The 15981-nt window shown below is 39.6% G+C and overlaps 1 protein-coding gene across 1 annotated transcript in view; it reads right to left on the bottom strand.

Annotated features, from left to right (window-relative positions):
- mRpS5 (mitochondrial ribosomal protein S5) overlaps nt 1-8899 on the bottom strand; it is a 37449-nt gene extending 28550 nt beyond the window's left edge. The window contains exons 1-2 of the mRNA XM_067138872.2: nt 8692-8899; nt 8483-8602 (exon numbers count right to left, since the gene is read on the bottom strand). Coding sequence (XP_066994973.2) covers nt 8483-8602; nt 8692-8749 — 178 coding nt within the window. The 5' untranslated portion in view covers nt 8750-8899. The remainder of the gene's footprint in view (nt 1-8482; nt 8603-8691) is intronic.
- Between the last annotated feature and the right edge of the window lie 7082 nt (nt 8900-15981).

Here is a 15981-nt window from a genome sequence, read left to right as displayed (position 1 = left end):
GGGGCTCGAACACACTTGGGGCTACAACCCACTATCTCCTAGATGCAAGCTCACAGCTGTGCACCCTAACCGCACGGCGAACTCACCCAGTAAGTAGATAGTTAGTCCAGGACGTCAGTGTGAACGATACATTATCCCAGAAAGGCAGGATAGTAAGGAAACAAGAGCCAAATACAGCTTAGTTGAGAGGTTCTCGAATATTTTTCATAGTGTATTCCTCACTCGTGACTGAAGGTTTACAGAACCACCAGAATTAAATTTCTCTGACTTAAACGACATGTTAAAAACACAGGAGTACGCCTGCCTGTATTAAGGCAGTTTCTGATTGTTTAAAAAGTACTTCTTTTAAACACACCTTATAAACAATGACAAGATCATGAAGGGAAATACAATTTATAAACACATCACAATAGATTTACAGTAAGAGTTTGTTTCTGTATCAAGTATTATACAATGATAATAAAATAACACATCCTTTCCTGTTTATATGAACGTTTACAAAACACTAGGTGATAGCCCCAGTACGAAATAAAATAACTTAACGTAATAACTAAGAATTAATACTGGTAACTTAGATTTAATCTTCATTCTTAAGTTTGGAGATTATTAATCAACAAACTCTTCAGTGGGGTGGGGGTGCCTGCATGGTTTGACACAATTTTCTGGTAGGTGGCTGTGCAGGTGAAACATTTAAGTGGAGCTCCAAAATTAGCTTAGAAGAAGACTTAGACGTCCATCAATCATCACTGATCATACACTAGAAACATACTCTAATTGATATCTTACCAGAGACTTATACACCCTCTCCTTTACATCCTTACTACAACCACTACATAGGCCTACCCTAATAATCATATGAAGAGATCTGTAAAATTTACTTACAACCTCATTAATGTGATTACCCCTATGAAGATCTTTCCTTATATTAAAATGTAAGTATATACAGTGATCCCCTTGAGTCAATTCGAAATCAAATCAAAATCTCTTTATTTGCAAATGAGGTGTCTACCTCGGTGGCAAATGGTACACTAAAATACATTATTGTCAAGCACTAAATATTAAATTAACAAGAAGAAAATTTTCCTATAATACAATATTATACAATTTACGCTAACAATTTTTTCTATTAAACACACAGTTAATCCTTAATAAATTTATATTGTTTACAAAATTCTACTTATAATATCTCCTGTACTACTTACAAATATAGTCAACTGATATACAGTATGTGGAATTACTTCAAATGATAATATACAACTGGTATAAGATTAAAATTTACATTGCATTTATTTACTTATTATTTTATTTTTTTACCCATTCTGGAACCTAAGTAGCATAACGACCTGCTGCGTCTTAACCAGAGCCCCTTTTGCCACCACTTTTCAGAGTTCCTGAAGGGCCTTCACAGCTACCGTAGCGGTCCTAGAGCCCTTGAAGTCCCCACTGTACTTCACCCCTACAGGCAGTCCCTTACTTTGGCTGTCCAAACTCCTTAGACCAGGGGATGGAATTAATTTATTCACACACATTTTTTATTTACATTAACCTGCACTGGTCGAATGCCCTCTAACATTTCATTTATTTTCTCTGTTCCTGTTTATTCTCTTCTTGAATATCTGTACAGATTTTGGAAAAGGATCAAACACTACCCCTGGTAAACTGTTCCACTCCTTCACACCCTTCCCAATGAATGAAAATTTACCCCAATCGCTTCTGCTAAAATTCCTTCTAATTTTATATTTGTGGTCAGTCCTGCCGATATAATTATTTTCCAACTGAAGCCTCTCACGGATATCTCCCCATGCTTCTTCTCCTGTATAGGCTCTATATAATCCTATAAGTCTAGTTTTCTCCCTTCTCTTACTGAAAGTTGCCCACCCAAGTTCCTTTAACATTTTTGATACACTACTCTTTCTCCTGAAATCCCCTGTTACAAATCTTGCTGCTTTCCTCTGCACACTATCTATTTCTTTTATTAGGTACTCTTGGTGAGGATCCCAAACACTGTTTGCATATTCCAATAATGGACGAACCATACTTAAGTAACTTTTCTCGTTTAATTCTTTGTTGCATCCTTTAAGTAGCCTCATTATGACATGTAACGATCTGTATGCTTTCCCAACAATGTCATCCATATGACCCTTCCAGTGCAAATTACTTTCAAATCTCACACCCAAGTATTTGCACACCTAAGTATTCCACCCTTATCAACACAGAAATTAAAAGTGAGAGGACTTTCCCTCTTAGTGAAACTTACAACTTGACTTTTCATCCTATTTATCATCATACCATGATCTGCTGTCTATTTCACTCTTTTGTCGAGGTCTTTTTGCAATCACTCACAAAATAAAATACGTTTTTACAATTCGCTTTACATCGCACCAACACATATAGGTCTTATGACGATCATGGGGTAGGAAAGGACCAGGAGTGGGAAGGAAGCGACCATGGCCTTATTTAAGCTACAGTCCCAGCACTTGCCTGATGTGTAAATGGGAAACTACGGAAAACCACCTTCAGGGCTGGGTTTGAACTCACTAATCTTTCGAAGACAAGCATAGCTACGTGGCCCAAACAGCACAGCCACTAGCTCAGTCTGTAACTTAATTTATTACTCTATGTACAGTATAACATCAAATGCAAAAAACTTAACCTGTGATACCAGTTCTCTACTCACAACACTTATATCCCCCTCTTCATCGTTACAAGATCAGATAATCCTTCACATACTGTACTCTCTGAGTATCATTTTCTAGAAATTTAGCCAACCATTCAAGCACTCTTTGTTAGTCCAATAGCCCTCATTTTTATCAGCAGTCTCCCATGATCTACCCTATCTAAAGCCTTGCATTGGTCAATAGCAGTACAGTCCAACTAGCCTCCTCAATCTAATGTCTGCTAACTTATATCTTCCTCGACTCCTATAAGTTGAGCCTCATTGGAAAAACCTTTTCAAAACCCAAACTCTCTTCTATTAATCCAGTTTGTCATTTTGCAAACATGTCCAAATATTATTGGAAAGAATGCTTTCCCAGAGCTTACATGCAAGACATGCCAAGCTGACTGGCCTGTAACTATCTGCTTTATGTTTATCACCCTTTCCTTTATACACAGGAGCTACTATAGCAACTCCCCATTCATTTGGTAGTCCCTTCATGCAAACAGTAACCAAATGAATATTCTGAATATGACATTATATCCCAATCCAACCCAATCCAACTTTTGTATTGTTTTGTAAAAGTCTTTATCATCGTAAGTAAATTTCAATACTTTGTCAGTATTAGTCAGTCACCTCCTCTAACTGGACATTACCCTTACATTCAACTATCTTTACATACTGCTGAATGAATACTTCTGCCTTAAATTGTCACTTTGGTCATAATGATCTCTGGAACGTCCTTCCTGGAACTTGTTTCTGCCTTGAGTAGCTATACACACACTTCCATTTATCATTCATATGACTAGCAATTACGTTTGTCATCATGATATCCTTAGGTGATTTTTTTTTTTTTTTTTTTTGCTAAATTCAATTTCAATTTCCTAGCAAGTTCCTTCAATCTCTTCTTACCTCCACAATACCATTTTCCACTGATCATAATTTAAAAACTCCTCCATGCCCCTCTTATCAACCATTGGTACTGCCCAATAGCCCTGCTTCTTCAACCTTCCCCAGTATCACATTTATTTTTGACTGTGACAAAAACAGCTCCCGAGTATTGGCGGGTAAACCATAGACTTAACTGACATGAGGAAATGCGTGTCAGGCACTGACCATCCAGTGCTTAACAAAGTATCAACGTGAAGATCCATGGTAGGCCTAGCAAGCCATTGGTAGCGTCTTCGAATTGCTTTCAACAATCAAACGAGCTTCGGTTGGAGATAAAAAAAATAATACCGAAATTGACAAAGTCTTGAAGCAGATCTGGCAGGTATGATGGCCAACATGGCTCCGATGAAAGATAGATATGTCCGAAGAACAATGTAAGAATTGGAACTATGAATATTTTGACCCTGACTGGAAAAACTGAAGAACTTATTGATATGATGAAGAGGAAAAATCTATCCATATTGGGAATGAGTGAAACAAAATGGAGAAAGGCAGGTAGCAAGATTCTCAGAGATGGCTACAAATTAGTGTGGAGTGGACGTGAGGAAGAGGCCAGAAATGGTGTAGCTTTCCTGATAACAAAAGACATGGACGCCATTACTGAAGTACCCTATAAGAATGATAGGATCATTAAATTATCTATGCAGCTGGAGGCCACAAATTACACGGTAGTGCAGGTATATGCACCACAGGTTGGATGTAGTGCTCAAGAGAAGGAACAATTCTGTAAAGATCTAGAAGATATAACTGATGAAGAAAATGTCATCATCACTGGGAACTTAAATGCACAAGTTGGGACAGACAGACTTGGTTATGAAGAAATCATTGGACCACATGGGTTTGGGAACAGAAATGCAGAAGGCAAACAACTGCTTGATTTGTGCAGAAGAAATGGATTGATCATAAAAAATTCCTTCTTCCAAAAACAAGACAGCCACAAGATAACAAGATATCGCTGGGATGGAAAACATTAGTCTCTCATCAACTATATCATCACTAACAAAGGAGGAGGGAAATATGTAACTGATGTCAAAGTTATCCTCAGTGAGAGTATGAACAGTGATCATAGGTTATTGATTGCAGACCTAAATCATGTGGCTAACACAACCACAAAGAAAAGAAAATTAAAATGTAGAGTGAAGACTTGGAAATTAGAAGAAGCCAAGCTGAAGGAAGAATATAAAATAAGGATACAGAGACACTTACCAAAAGGGGAAATGAATACAGTAGAAAATTTTTAAGGATACTTTGGTGGGTGAAGCTAAAGATCTGTGTGGAGTAACAGGAACGACCATGAAAGAAAAAGAGACACCTTGGTGGAATGACAGAGTCAGATTGGCTACAAATTGGGCAAAAAAGATGCTAGACAAAGAAAAGCAAAGGTGGCCAAGAAATAACTAAACTACAGGAACTCTATAGGGCAAAAAAATCTTAGCTGTAAGAAGAGAAAGAGAAAAAATGGAATGAGTTTGTGGAAAAGTTGGAAGAGGACAGCAGAGGAAACAAGAAACTTCTTTACAGAGTAGTTAAAAACAAGCAAAATAACCTAGAAGACATATCAAGGTAAGAGAGCAGGACAGTGGATCAGTAGTACGAGAGGAAGATGGAATCAGAAAAGAATTCAAGAACTTCTTTGACAAGCTCCTGAATGGAGAGGCATCAAATGTAATTCAAAACAGAGAAGAATATGGAAAAAGTGAAGAGCCCAGTAAAAGTATGGAGCTACCAATCACATGGCTGGAGATAGAGAAGAGCCTTAAAAATATGCAGAAAGGGAAAGCTGTAGGGATAGATGAGTTAAGTGTGGACATGTTAAGAGCAGGAGGAACCCCAGCAATCCAGTGGCTATATAGACTCCTAAATGTAGTATGGCAGAAAAATACCATCCCAGAAGGAACAATATGGCTTTAGGCCTGGATGATCAACAACAGATCTTATATTTGTTGTCAGGATGCTGATGAAAAAACATTGGGAAAAAGAGAAGCCTTTATATCTACTGTTCCTTGACATCGAAAAGGCCTATGACAGCATACCAAGGGAGCTTATTTGGGAGTGCCTGAGAAAGCACGAAGTTCGAGACAGTCTAATTTCAAAAGTTAAGGTGCTTTATAAGAAAACCAGAAGCTGTGTACAAGTCGGTTCTGAACTGTCAGACTGGTTTGAGACAAAAAGGGGAGTACAACAAGGTAGTGCTTTGTCGCCCCTATTATTTATCATTGTAATGGATACCATATTAAAGGCGCTAAAAGAAAAGGGGCAACAAGACATAAAAGCATTTGCATTTGCAGATGATGTAGCAATTTGGGGTAACTCAGGAGTTACAAGGCTAAAATGGTGGTGTTGAAGGTACAGAAGGGTGACAATCAGCCAGAAATCATGCTAAATGGCACTAAGCTGGACAGTGTCACAGAATTTAAGTACTTGGGTACTATAATGTCCAAGGATAACTTAGCGAAATATGAAGTGAACAGTCGAACCAGCAAAGCAATACATTTTTACCTCCAAGTAAGACAGCTACTATGGGATAAACAAGTACCACTCAAAACCAAGATGACACTGTATAAATCATACTACACCCCTATCCTCACATACAGCCTGGAAACCGCAACATTAACAAGAAAGGACTACTCAAAACTCCAAGCAGCACAAATGAAGTTCCTATGCACAATGATCAAGACCAGGAGGGATAAAATCAGGAATGAAAAAGTCAGAGAAGATGTAGGACTAGAAGACTCCTTACTCCAGAAGATCCAAAAGGCAAAACTGAAGTGGTTTGGTCATGTGAAAAGAATGAGTGCCAACAGGTCTGCAAGAAAGAAGTATGAAAGAGAAATCAGGGCAAAGACACCAGTGGGCAGACCTAGAGAAAAATGGACAGACATAGTGAAGAAGGATTTAGAGGAGAGAGGTCAGGATTGGGAGCGGATTGTGAATGAAGAATGGTTCAACGTAAGAACAAAATGGAAGGGGCTCGTATACCACACCTGGGAAACTAGCGTTGGTCAACGATGATGATGATGATGACAAAAACAGCTCCGTGAACACTTCAGTTTCTCTATAGAACAGCTTTCCCTGTTATTGCAGTACTAATTTTTAGGTAGTCCCTACAGCATGGATGAAAACCTATTCTCGCATAGATGTATTGTTGAAAAACATATCAAGAACTTGATGGCATGGTCAGCGAAATGAAGATTTCCTTTAAGTAAATATTATCACTTTAAGCATTTCTTTAAACGAATGTTATTTTTCTCCCTCAAATTTTCCCTTCAAAGCTGCTTGTGTACCTCTCAGAGTTTAAAAACCGTTAGTATAACTAATACAATAGAAGATTAATTTCTGGATCAAACAGTCTCATTAGCAAGCAGAATTCATACCTACAGACTCTGGAGCGCACAAACTAAAAGCTGGCTGGTTTCTAGATAAAGACTACTTGTTGTTCGTAAGATAACAGTGATGAAAACTGCTAACCAGGATTAATAACATGAAACACCAACAGAAGCTTAAACCTACTGATTTATTTGATGATGATGATGCTTCTTGTTTAAAGGGGCCTACATCTTGGTCATCAGCCCCTAATAGTACGAAATGAGACAAAGTGTAAGGACAATTTAAAAGTCCAAAATCATCCACTGACCAGAATTCAAAGCATGATGACGAAGAATGAATGGATGGATATGAATTTAAAACAATTAGTGGATCCGACCCGCAATGTCCCACATTCCCAGAAACTAGAGTTAAACAATAGTAGTACTGATCAAGGGACTGCTTATAAAGCCCAATACTGAATCGATGATGCTTTTAGTCTAAAGGGGTCCATAATCCAGGTCATCGGCCCCTCGTAATGGTACTGATCGGTAGGAAAGTAGAACAATGGTATTTGTCATGTTGCAGTACTAATCAAAAGTAGCATAGACTTGCGGTATTCCACACATATGGTACTACTCACAAAGTAATATAATGAGGACATGTAACACAGACCTATGGGGTTTCTCACATTGCAGTGCCATTTATACAGGCAACTCAAACCTATGGTGTTCCCCACATAGGTGTACTAATCACAGGGACACGTACAATCCGATGGTGTTCCTCACATAGCGGGTACTAATTATAGGCAAGGCAGACCCATGGTGTCGCTCATATAGTGGTACTAATCACAGATACCGTACTGTAAAACTCACCCTGATTCACACACTAACGCTACTAATCACAAACCTATTGTGTACCTAACAAAGTGGTAATATGCGCAAGTAAAGGTGATCCATGGTGTTCCCCGCGTGGTGGTACTATTTACAAGTAGTCTCATGGTTCTAATTTGATCATCCCTTGGTCGCCCCTTACGACAGGCAGGGGATACCGTGGGTGTATTCTTCGCCTGCGTCCCTCGGCCACAGGAGGATGTGTGTTTGGTCCGCGAGAGCTATTTTATTCGCTCAAGTCCGCCAGCAAGCTGGTCAGGACCCCCCTATCCGCCACCTGGGACGCACCACGTAGGAGTATCACCTCGACCCCTGCTACGCCAGCGTAGTAGGTTCGTGGACTGATTTATTTTGTAACATGCTAGGCCATCTTGAATTGGTTTGCTAATGACTACCATAATTATCCCTTTCACACTAAATATACTATGATAATGTTAACTTATATTTATGGTTGTGCCCAAAAATATACATAATTTTAGATAAACAGCTTTGTTAAGTACTTGAAAATACAGACACAGTAGGTCTATAGATAATTCAGTGCATTTCACTACATTCAGAACTTTAACAAAGAAGCTGTGTAATTATATTTGGACAAATTTAGATACATAAATGACTCTGAAAAGGTAAATTTATAAGTATCAGACCTCAAAATCATGAACACATACAATATTTTACTCACATTTATTGAAGAAACTGGTGTTCCTTGTGATTTGAAGGTTAGGTAAATCTTTCACATTACTTCCTATAACGGAATGAATCACACTTAATGTGGGCAGATATCTCGTACAATGTCCAATTTCTGGAAAAAAAATTCATTCATTTTCTCAAACGGTAAGTTCTCAAAACGCATTTCTTTACAAGGATCTAAATAATAAAAACACAGTTTACCATTTGAATGAACAGCAGCTTTCCCTGTTAGATTCAAGATAGCTTTTAATCTAAGCATGGTTTACAGATCTAAATAACAAAGAAAATCAGTACAATAATGATAAATGCGAATTAGTTACAGATAAACGTTATATATCACGGATCCATAACCTAAATCACAGCTGTATGGCAAAGTTCAGCCATGATCCAGGCCCTCATGCTCGAGAAGCGCCATGTTTATTTACAACCTATATACCAACCACCGCCGTCTCGATCCTCCTATACTGCCTGCTCTATGCGAGCCTTTTTGCGACTACGCTGCGACAAAATTTCTCCGCTAGATGGCAGACATAGACGCACAATGGTCTAAACTTATTCTAATGACGACAGCCTACAAAACACTATGCAGTATGGTGATATGTTCACTGAAGCTCGTAAAATACATCAGTAATATTAAATATCGGCAATATTACCTGCACGAAGTCGCAGTTGGCCTCTTCATGCACAATTTAAAGATTTTCCTGGACGAAGGCTTGGAGTGGTACCGTACTTTTTGTGTTCTTGCCAACGCAATATCAAATAATAGAGGTCTTACGAACTTGGTTAGGATAATATCACTAACATCTTGCTGATGTTCTTTGAACTCACACTGTAACAAAACACGTTCTGAAAGATTTTTAATATTTGTTTTACGTCGCACCGATACAGATGGGTCTTATGGCGATGATGGGATAGTAAATGCCTAGGAATGGGAAGGAAGCGGCCGTGGTCTTAATTAAGGTACAGCCCAGAATTTGCCTGGTGTGAAAATGGGAAACCACGGAAAACCAACTTCAGGGCTGCAAACCGTGGGGTTCGAACCCACTATCTCCCGGATGCAAGCTCATAGCTGCGCGCTCCTAACCGCACGGCCAACTCGCCCGGTATTCTGAAAGGGAAGACGTCGCAAGTCCTCGTATTACGCTCATGCGCTTGAAGGACTTCGACAATAGGGCACATCAGTTTAAACGAACTCCTGGAGATGCTTCACCAGAGCAACAAAACTAGGTTTTGGGTATCGAACTCCTCCTCTGTCCTGATGTATAATCAGTTCCATTTAGAGGTGTCGAAGCTCTAGGCAGTGAGATGTTGCTGACACAAATGCCACACTCCATCCTCTCTTCAACAACACGAACCTAGTACCCGCAAGCTAGGATTTGATTTCCTGTTTCTAGTTTGATTGGAATATTATCGTCTGGATATCTGAGGTTGTCCAAAATTTCTAAACATGAGGAGTTTAGTGATTGTCCGTCACAATTTTTATCGCAAGGAATCCACTGTCCACCACGGCTTTAATCACCTTCTAGACAAAAAATCCGCAGCCTCTTTCCAGTCATTCGACCGGGCCAGGAAGGAATGAATGAAGCCCCCCATCTAGCAGGGAGGATAGGAATTGTGCCGGTTGGCGTAGCCTGTCGCATCCCTCCGGGGCAATGATTAATGAATGACAGTTGAAAGGAAATTATATTCAAGAGTGTTTCTAGAATTAAATATCACAGGGAAAATCGGAGTATTCGGAGAAAAACCTGTCCCGCCTCCGCTTTGTACAGCACAAATCTCACATGGAATGACCGGTATTTGAAACACAGAACGCAGCGGTGAGAGGCCGGCGTCTACCGCCTGAGCCGCGGAGGCTCCATCAAATTCTGAAATAAGGTGTAAAGGCACAGATGCGAGAGTAATCTGAGGATATCCAATTACTTCCTTCATTAGGTCTTTGCCTAGATAAAGCCGACAGCCGCTTTTCTCTCAATTCTCTCCTAGACTGTATTTCATGGAGTCGTATATTTTCTGGCTGCGAACAACCTTGCTGAGATTGGCAACATGGTATACAACAGTTGAATATTTCGGGGAAAGAATCTGAAGTTTCAGTTCTACGAAAAATATACCTTGCACGAACGGAAAGAAACAAGTACCAACACCTTAAAATCACTTTTGAAATATATAAACATAACATGATTAATTCATTTCACAGTTCTATTCAAAATATATCTTGTACGAACGAAAGTGACCAGACACGTTTACTCATTATACAAAATAACTCAGGTTTTCACACACATTCATGCACCAATAATACAGTGCTACACCCACACTGACAGCGAAGATTGTGCGTCTACTGCTGCACTCTTACGGCGATTTGGAGAACTGTTGGTAGTCGCGCCTTCCTGTGTTAAACTAATGGTATAGAGCAGGCAGTATAAGAGGATCGAGACGGCGGTGATACCAACAGAACCCATTGCCTCAAAAGTCCCTTCATAACAAGTTAATACAACACCTCCTAGATATATAAGGCCTCACAACTGTTCTGGGAATATACTGTGACGTCGAAATCGGGAGGCAAGCTTGAACCTTTTCAGTAATAATACAGCAATGAGTGTGGCCATGTAACGCTGAAATTAGAAGAGTTTTAATTCGTTTAATGGTGCCAATTGTTAATACCGTTGTACGTAATGGTACTGATGTGTTGGGTACTCAACTTTAAGGAGAATTCCGGCAGTGATAACGAAGTGCATGCATTAAGTTTACGAAAGACGAGGTTATGCGGCAGATATGTTTACGTGCAATTCCAAGACAAGACTACAGATTTACTAATAACTCAATGGTGAGTAACTATTATTATTACATTCTCACACAATCATAATGAGTATAGGCCTTTGACGTATTTAACTATACGCAACAGCTGGTGATATGTCGGCATATTTACTCTTTAATGATATAAGGTTATGTTAGATCACAATCATGGGATACATTATTTCAACGGTATTATTATTATTATTATTATTATTATTATTATTATTATTATTATTATTATTATTATTATTATTATTATTATTATTATACGAATTAAAACATACCACCTACAGGAGCTGCTGGTGTAGGCCGATTCACTCTGTAAATGCACGAATTTCGCTCACGGTGATACATTATTTTACAGGTATGCCACAGACATTTCAAAGTCGGTGATATTTTATGGGAAGTAACTGGTACTGATCCTGCCAGAATGTGACTATAAATATGATGGGCAGTTGGAAAAGAATTTTTTTTTTTTGCTAGGGGCTTTACGTCGCACCGACACAGATAGGTCTTATGGCGACGATGAGATAGGAGAGGCCTAGGAGTTGGAAGGAAGCGGCCGTGGCCTTAATTAAGGTACAGCCCCAGCATTTGCCTGGTGTGAAAATGGGAAACCACGGAAAACCATTTTCAGGGCTGCCGATAGTGGGATTCGAACCTACTATCTCCCGGATGCAAGCTCACAGCCGCGCGCCTCTACGCGCACGGCCAACTCGCCCGGTGGGAAAAGATATAAGCCACTGCTGTCTCTGACAATCATGGTCTTGGAAGAGGAGTAGTTAAAAGAACCAGGCAAAAATGTAGAATAGAAAGGAGCAATAAACAGAGCCATTGAAGACAGTACATATCTCATACACAGAATTTCAACACAGCTGAATACAATAAACACGTTGTTACCTGATGGTTGTTGTACTGTGATGAAGGGAACGTAAATAATTTTTCTGTACGTCGATACATCAAGGCAACCATACTGCATGGCATATGTAATCATCTTATAAGACATGGCCTTTATTCTAAACGGGTTTTATTAAAGTAAAAATATGTCTAATGTATATGTGGGCAAAATTACTAATATTAATGCGGTATATTCTTTAGTTACAAAACAGCATAGCTGCATCACAAGGAATGAGTGTAACAATGTGTAGAAAGATTCAATAAATAAGTTAATTCTAGTCCTAGTTGGTGAATTGGACACCGAGGATGATGTCCCCACAGTTAATTTAATAGCCATAGTTAAAACATTTCTTAGTTCATAAAGGAGTATGTGCATGATTTTCTTGTTATTTGTTCAACCTTCTGTCTGATATCTCCTCATGTTTACAAATTTATGGCCGACCCCGTGGTGAGGGGATATAATGCCTGCCTCTTACCCGGAGGCCCCGGTTCGATTCCAGGCCAAATCAGGGATTTTTACCTAGATCTGAGGGCTGGTTTGAGGTCCACTCAGCCTGCGTGTTTACATTTGCGAGCTATCTGACGGTGAGATAGCGGCCCAGGTCTAGAAAGCCAAGAATAACGGCTGAAAGGATTCGTCATGCGGAACCCAAGACACCTCGTAATCTGCAGGCCTTCGGGCTGAGCAGGATCAAGGCCAAGCCCTTCAGGGCTGTTGCGCCGTGCGATTTTTACAAATTTATGAGACAGTAGCAATTTAATGTTGCCACAATATGTCAATACTTTTAAAAGAGTAGGCTCCAGTCCGAATGGTAGTCCAATATTAGGTTAGAAACTTACATACTTTCTGGAATACATAAAGGTTTCGAACAGAATTACAAATTAGTAACATCGATGGTAGGTGAAATTCTCATTAAACCATACATGAACTTCAAGAGAGGAAACATTGTAGGCTCATGTGCAAATACTGCCAGTGATGCTACATCAGCTTAGATGTTAGGCCTATGCTAATATTATACGTGCTAGTTTTCTTTTAAGATCACGTAATACCTATTTAAATTGAAATATGTTTGTAACATTCTGTTGTGATGTTAGCAATTCGGCCTAAGTGAGTTAACATTGCAAAATGCTGTCGTGTTTTACAACTGTCTGCTGTTTATCTTTAATGGCAGAGTCACTAAAATACGGTAATAAAGACAGTATAATTCAATATCCTTCAAATTTGAAACGCTATTTGTTAGTAAATAAATTATTCCATTGGCAAAAAATATTAAATTCATGTCTGTGTTTAACTATGTTCCGCGTTTCTCTGCATTGCCATCGCCTCCGTAGCGTGACGTCACTACGCTGTTGTTAGGCCTTATTATCTAGAAGGTGTTGGTTAATACCATTCTCTCAATCGCTTTCACAAGGCTTGCTGTTTGATTTGCGTCCAGTTTATGGATGGTGGAAATCTTAATTGAAGAGGCCTTAATGAACATAACTGAGATGACTTCGCTTGCTTAATATAGCATTAGAAGAAGGAATAAAGAGTATTGACTCCGAAGATATCAGCTAAAGTAGCGTGACCAGAATTCACACACAGAAGGCAGGTTGCACCTGTCAAGGTTCTTAAACACAGGTGTACCTGTAAGGGTAGGCACCGTGCCAGTCAGGGAGTATTCCCTGGTGCAAGTACTACTATAGGTGGGACGGTACAAGGTTGCACATGACAGTTGTAAGTCATGTTGGTACCATTACAAAAATGAAATGAAGAACGTCACCCGTCAATCAGAACGACCAATCTACTACTATTTATGTCAGATAGAGTTACGCATTTTATTCATGTTAATTCGTATTTAATTCCGTATAGTGCTTATAATCTTTTATTTGCTTACACAAATATGAGCGTTTAAAAAATGTTATAAGGTTTAAGGGAGCCACAAAATAAATACGAAATATTTTCAGTTGATTGTTGTTGGCAGTATGTGTAGCAAGACCAATTACTATCTGCGCACTTTTTAGTGATAGATTTACACCAACGAGCTAGAATAACATAGAGGGGCTGTATACCTGACATCAGCGCTCCCTGCTTGAAGCAAGTTGATAAGGGGCAGCCATGTTAACGGTTGTCAAAACAAAGCGAATTGGCGCGAGAGCATATGTTGAGGTGACAGGGAGATCGTGCTTGCCAATTTAATTCCCTAAGTTTTAAGAAGTGAAAAGATAGATTCTCGCTTTCAAGAATGCCAGCCGTAAGCTCAGCGTATGGTTGTACTAATCGGAGTAATAAAACCAAGGATATATCGTACTTTAGGTAAGTATTACTGAATTATAGCCGAGATTCCTTTTTGTAATTTCTGTTTGTAATTAAATCCATTTTATTGTTTACTTAGCGAAAGTACGGATAGCTACGGTAATTATTTGTCGAACTTTGTTTCAGATTTCGTTTAAAGAACAAGGAATTAACTGAACAATGCGTTGTGAGGGCGAAAAGAGATAAATGGCATCCCACTCAATTCAGTTGCTTATGCTCTGTACATTTCCAGCCCTATTTAATTTTCATTCACATTTACAAATAAAGGAAATGGAACGCCCATCACCAAGAAAACGTAACCACAAAAAATCACTTATTTCGTTCAAACGTACACCAAGTATGATAAATACAGCATTTTACTGCTATTTTTGAAATGCATATAGCCTTTATTGTAGATGTCTGTTGCCTTGGTTTTTAAAACTATGCCACACTTCATAATGGACAACTTTCAAGCTAGTAATCCCAGTATGATATGGTAATGGGTGCGTGAGCAGCTGCCACCCCTGCAAGCCCGGATTCGATTCCCAGCTCCGCCACGAAATTTGAAAAGGGGCACGAGGGCTGTAACGGGATTCTATCAGCCTGGGGAGGTCAACTGAGTAGAAGTGGGTTCGACTCCCACCTCAGCCATCCTCGAAGTGATTTTCCGTGGTTTCCCACTTCTCCTCCAGGCAAATGCCGGGATGGTACCTAACTTAAGGCCACGGCCGCTTCCTTCTCCCCCCCACAAGACCCCTGTTCAGAATAGCAGGTGCAGCCCTCCCTCACAGTTGTATCCCCCGACCCAATGTCTCACGCTCCAGAACACTGTCCTTGAGGTGGTAGAGGTGGGATCCGTCCCTGAGTCCGTGGGAAAAACCAACCCGGGAGGGTAAACAGATTAAGAAAGGAACACAGTACTCATGAGGATGCAATAATTTTAAAAATTTAACAGAATGAGGTTGTAACCTATTATAGGTCCCTATGATTTTAAGGTTTCCTGTCATAAATATTTATGTCCATCGCTTTTATTCTAATTTACGCTTAACCACAACAGCCAAGCAGGGTAATGCTCTTGTTCCGATTTCGAGGCCTATTCGTATGTCACTGTGCGATGATTTCGAACTACCCTACAATCAACTGATTGTGATGTTGGCCTCGTGCCGCAATATGATGAAGTGGAAGTATTCGCTTTCATGCTACAAGCTTTCGGCAACGGACTTTAATTCTCCCCCAGCGTTTCTAAAATGCGCATTTTCTACACTTTTCGTCATTTAAAGGCCATGCCCCCTTGCTTGTGTGACAACAGGAAACATGGCGGACGTTCGTTCTATTAGGTTCACCCAGGCAGCGCTTCCGCCTCTCTATGTTATTCTAGCTCGTTGATTTACACCCTAGTGCTGAAGTGGTCGACTTCGGTTATCTTCGAGATTTGTATTGGCAACCTTTGAAACACAAACTAAGAAACGCTTATCATCGCTGTGCGACATCTGGCGTACACTTTAAGTACTCGTACTGTTGTTGTTTAC

This window comes from Anabrus simplex, chromosome 1, assembly GCF_040414725.1.
Source record: "Anabrus simplex isolate iqAnaSimp1 chromosome 1, ASM4041472v1, whole genome shotgun sequence".
NCBI classification, from domain to species: Eukaryota; Metazoa; Arthropoda; class Insecta; order Orthoptera; family Tettigoniidae; genus Anabrus; species Anabrus simplex.
The sequence above is the reverse complement of the archived record's forward strand: the minus strand, read 5'-3'. Positions and strand labels throughout refer to the sequence as shown.